Consider the following 4,720-nt stretch of genomic DNA (forward strand, 5'->3'; position numbering starts at 1 on the left):
GGAGGGAGAGAGAGAGAGGAAGAAGAGAGAACAGGGGGGAGGAGAGAGAGAGGAAGAAGAGAGAACCGCGGGGACAGAGGAAGAAGAGAGAACCGAGGGGGGTGGGAGAGAGAGAGGAAGAAGAGAGAACCGAGGGGGAAGGGAGAGAGAGAGAGAGGAAGAAGAGAGAACCGAGGGGGAAGGGAGAGAGAACCGGGGAGAGAGAGGAAGTATAGAGAACCGATGGGGGAGAGAGAGAGGAGGAAGAAGAAGAGAGAACCGAGGGGGGAGAGAGAGAGGAGGAAGAAGAAGAGAGAACCGAGGGGGGAAAGAGAGAGGAGGAAGAAGAGAGAACTGGAGGAAGAAGCGAGAAGTGGAGGGAGAGAGAGAGAGGAAGAAGAGAGAGACGGGGGGTGGGGAGGAAGAGGAGAGAACCGAGGGGGGAGAGAGACAGAGGAGGAAGAAGAGAGAACCGAGGGGGAGAGAGAGAGGAGGAAGAAGAGAGAACCGAGGGGGGAGAGAGAGAGGAGAAAGAAGAGAGAACCGAGGGGGGAGAGAGAGAGGAGGAAGAAGAGAGAACCGAGGGGGGAGAGAGAGAGGAGGAAGAAGAGAGAACCAAGGGGGGAGAGAGAGAGGAGGAAGAAGAGAGAACCGAGGGGGGAGAGAGAGAGGAAGAAGAGAGAACAGGGGGGAGGAGAAGAGAGAGAGAGGAAGAAGAGAGAGCAGGGGGGGGAGAGAGAGACAGAGGAAGAAGAGAGAACAGGGGGAGGGAGAGAGAGAGAGGAAGAAGAGAGAACAAGGGAGAGAGAGGAAGAAGAGAGAACCGGGGGGAGGGAGAGAGAGGAAGAAGAAGAGAGAACCGAGGGGGGAAAGAGAGAGGAGGAAGAAGAGAGAACTGGAGGAAGAAGCGAGAAGTGGAGGGAGAGAGAGAGAGGAAGAAGAGAGAGACGGGGGGTGGGGAGGAAGAGGAGAGAACCGAGGGGGGAGAGAGACAGAGGAGGAAGAAGAGAGAACCGAGGGGGAGAGAGAGAGGAGGAAGAAGAGAGAACCGAGGGGGGAGAGAGAGAGGAAGAAGAGAGAACAGGGGGGAGAGAGAGAGAGAGGAAGAAGAGAGAACCGAGGGGGAGAAAGAGAGAGGAAGTAGAGAGAACCGAGGGGGGAGAGAGAGAGAGAGGAAGAAGAGAGAACCGAGGGGGAGAAAGAGAGAGGAAGAAGAGAGAACCGAGGGGGAGAAAGAGAGAAAGAAGAGAGAACGAGGGGGGGAGAGAGAGAGGAAGAAGAGAGAACCGAGGGGAGAGAGAGAGAGGAAGAAGAGAGAACCGAGGGGGGGAGAGAGAGGAAGAAGAGAGAACTGAGAGGGAGAGAGAAGCAGGAAGGGCGGGTGGAGGGCGATTGAGAGGATAGAGGACGGTGTGTGAAGGGTGTAGCAACAGCTTCCTGCGGAGCATTTCTGGGGTTCCCTGGTGGTGGGGAACATGCTGGTTTCTGGTGTTACCTCTTGTCTCCCCCTCAGGCTTCCCGGATCATCTGACCTCTGACCTGCAGACATGCCTTCTGACCTGGCTAAGAAAAAAGCTGCCAAGAAAAAGGAGGCGCCAAGGCTCGGCAGAGGCCCAAGAAAGACAATGGAGACCTTGGCCCTGAGGAGGCCGAGCAACAGCCAGTGAACGGTACCGCCACCCCCGGTCAGTGCCTAATGGATGCTCCTCAGGGGAGCAGGAGCACAGCAGCACAGAGGATCTCAGGAGTACATGGGGGATGTGTGAGGTCAGGATGTGACCTAGTACAGCAGCACAGAGGATCTCAGGAGTACATGGAGGATGTGTGGGGTCAGGATGTGACCTAGTACAGCAGCACAGAGGATCTCAGGAGTACATGGGGGATGTGTGAGGTCAGGATGTGACCTAGTACAGCAGCACAGAGGATCTCAGGAGTACATGGGGGATGTGTGGGGTCAGGATGTGACCTAGTACAGCAGCACAGAGGATCTCAGGAGTACATGGGGGATGTGTGAGGTCAGGATGTGACCTAGTACAGCAGCACAGAGGATCTCAGGAGTACATGGAGGATGTGTGGGGTCAGGATGTGACCTAGTACAGCAGCACAGAGGATCTCAGGAGTACATGGGGGATGTGTGGGGTCAGGATGTGACCTAGTACAGCAGCACAGAGGATCTCAGGAGTACATGGAGGATGTGTGGGGTCAGGATGTGACCTAGTACAGCAGCACAGAGGATCTCAGGAGTACATGGGGGATGTGTGAGGTCAGGATGTGACCTAGTACAGCAGCACAGAGGATCTCAGGAGTACATGGGGGATGTGTGGGGTCAGGATGTGACCTAGTACAGCAGCACAGAGGATCTCAGGAGTACATGGGGGATGTGTGAGGTCAGGATGTGACCTAGTACAGCAGCACAGAGGATCTCAGGAGTACATGGGGGATGTGTGGGGTCAGGATGTGACCTAGTACAGCAGCACAGAGGATCTCAGGAGTACATGGGGGATGTGTGAGGTCAGGATGTGACCTAGTACAGCAGCACAGAGGATCTCAGGAGTACATGGGGGATGTGTGGGGTCAGGATGTGACCTAGTACAGCAGCACAGAGGATCTCAGGAGTACATGGGGGATGGGTGAGGTCAGGATGTGACCTAGTACAGCAGCACAGAGGATCTCAGGAGTACATGGGGGATGTGTGGGGTCAGGATGTGACCTAGTACAGCAGCACAGAGGATCTCAGGAGTACATGGAGGATGTGTGGGGTCAGGATGTGACCTAGTACAGCAGCACAGAGGATCTCAGGAGTACATGGGGGATGTGTGGGGTCAGGATGTGACCTAGTACAGCAGCACAGAGGATCTCAGGAGTACATGGGGGATGGGTGAGGTCAGGATGTGACCTAGTACAGCAGCACAGAGGATCTCAGGAGTACATGGGGGATGTGTGGGGTCAGGATGTGACCTAGTACAGCAGCACAGAGGATCTCAGGAGTACATGGGTGATGTGTGGGGTCAGGATGTGACCTAGTACAGCAGCACAGAGGATCTCAGGAGTACATGGAGGATGTGTGGGGTCAGGATGTGACCTAGTACAGCAGCACAGAGGATCTCAGGAGTACATGGGGGATGTGTGAGGTCAGGATGTGACCTAGTACAGCAGCACAGAGGATCTCAGGAGTACATGGGGGATGTGTGGGGTCAGGATGTGACCTAGTACAGCAGCACAGAGGATCTCAGGAGTACATGGGGGATGTGTGGGGTCAGGATGTGACCTAGTACAGCAGCACAGAGGATCTCAGGAGTACATGGGGGATGTGTGAGGTCAGGATGTGACCTAGTACAGCAGCACAGAGGATCTCAGGAGTACATGGGGGATGTGTGGGGTCAGGATGTGACCTAGTACAGCAGCACAGAGGATCTCAGGAGTACATGGGGGATGTGTGGGGTCAGGATGTGACATAGTACAGCAGCACAGAGGATCTCAGGAGTACATGGGGGATGTGTGAGGTCAGGATGTGACCTAGTACAGCAGCACAGAGGATCTCAGGAGTACATGGAGGATGTGTGGGGTCAGGATGTGACCTAGTACAGCAGCACAGAGGATCTCAGGAGTACATGGGTGATGTGTGGGGTCAGGATGTGACCTAGTACAGCAGCACAGAGATCTCAGGAGTACATGGAGGATGTGTGGGGTCAGGATGTGACCTAGTACAGCAGCACAGAGGATCTCAGGAGTACATGGGGGATGTGTGAGGTCAGGATGTGACCTAGTACATCAGCACAGAGGATCTCAGGAGTACATGGGGGATGTGTGGGGTCAGGATGTGACATTGTACAGCAGCACAGAGGATTTCAGGAGTACATGGGGATGTGTGAGGTCAGGATGTGACCTAGTACAGCAGCACAGAGGATCTCAGGAGTACATGGGGGATGTGTGAGGTCAGGATGTGACCTAGTACAGCAGCACAGAGGATCTCAGGAGTACATGGAGGATGTGTGGGGTCAGGATGTGACCTAGTACAGCAGCACAGAGGATCTCAGGAGTACATGGGGGATGTGTGAGGTCAGGATGTGACCTAGTACAGCAGCACAGAGGATCTCAGGAGTACATGGAGGATGTGTGGGGTCAGGATGTGACCTAGTACAGCAGCACAGAGGATCTCAGGAGTACATGGAGGATGTGTGGGGTCAGGATGTGACCTAGTACAGCAGCACAGAGGATCTCAGGAGTACATGGGGGATGTGTGGGGTCAGGATGTGACCTAGTACAGCAGCACAGAGGATCTCAGGAGTACATGGGGGATGTGTGGGGTCAGGATGTGACCTAGTACAGCAGCACAGAGGATCTCAGGAGTACATGGGGGATGTGTGAGGTCAGGATGTGACCTAGTACAGCAGCACAGAGGATCTCAGGAGTACATGGGGGATGTGTGGGTCAGGATGTGACCTAGTACAGCAGCACAGAGGATCTCAGGGTACATGGGGGATGTGAGGTCAGGATGTGACCTAGTACAGCAGCACAGAGGATCTCAGGAGTACATGGGGGATGTGTGGGGTCCAGGATGTGACCTAGTACAGCAGCACAGAGGATCTCAGGAGTACATGGGGGATGTGTGAGGTCAGAATGTGACCTAGTACAGCAGCACAGAGGATCTCAGGAGTACATGGGGGATGTGTGAGGTCAGGAATGTGACCTAGTCCCAGGCCAGCACAGAGGATCTCAGGAGTACATGGGGATGTGTGAG

The 4,720-nt window shown here is 54.8% G+C and overlaps 1 protein-coding gene across 1 annotated transcript in view; it reads left to right on the forward strand.

Moving 5' to 3' along the window:
• Nucleotides 1–1,526: 1,526 nt before the first annotated feature.
• ABCF2 (ATP binding cassette subfamily F member 2) overlaps nt 1,527–4,720 on the forward strand; it is a 33,197-nt gene continuing 30,003 nt past the window's right edge. Inside the window, 2 exon segments of the mRNA XM_073676453.1 lie at nt 1,527–1,569; nt 1,572–1,664. Of these exon segments, the coding sequence (XP_073532554.1) occupies nt 1,527–1,569; nt 1,572–1,664 (136 nt within the window).

This window comes from Phyllobates terribilis, unplaced genomic scaffold (genome assembly GCF_046119375.1).
Source record: "Phyllobates terribilis strain yellow unplaced genomic scaffold, ASM4611937v1 Scaffold_4__5_contigs__length_816908805, whole genome shotgun sequence".
Lineage (NCBI taxonomy): Eukaryota > Metazoa > Chordata > Amphibia > Anura > Dendrobatidae > Phyllobates > Phyllobates terribilis.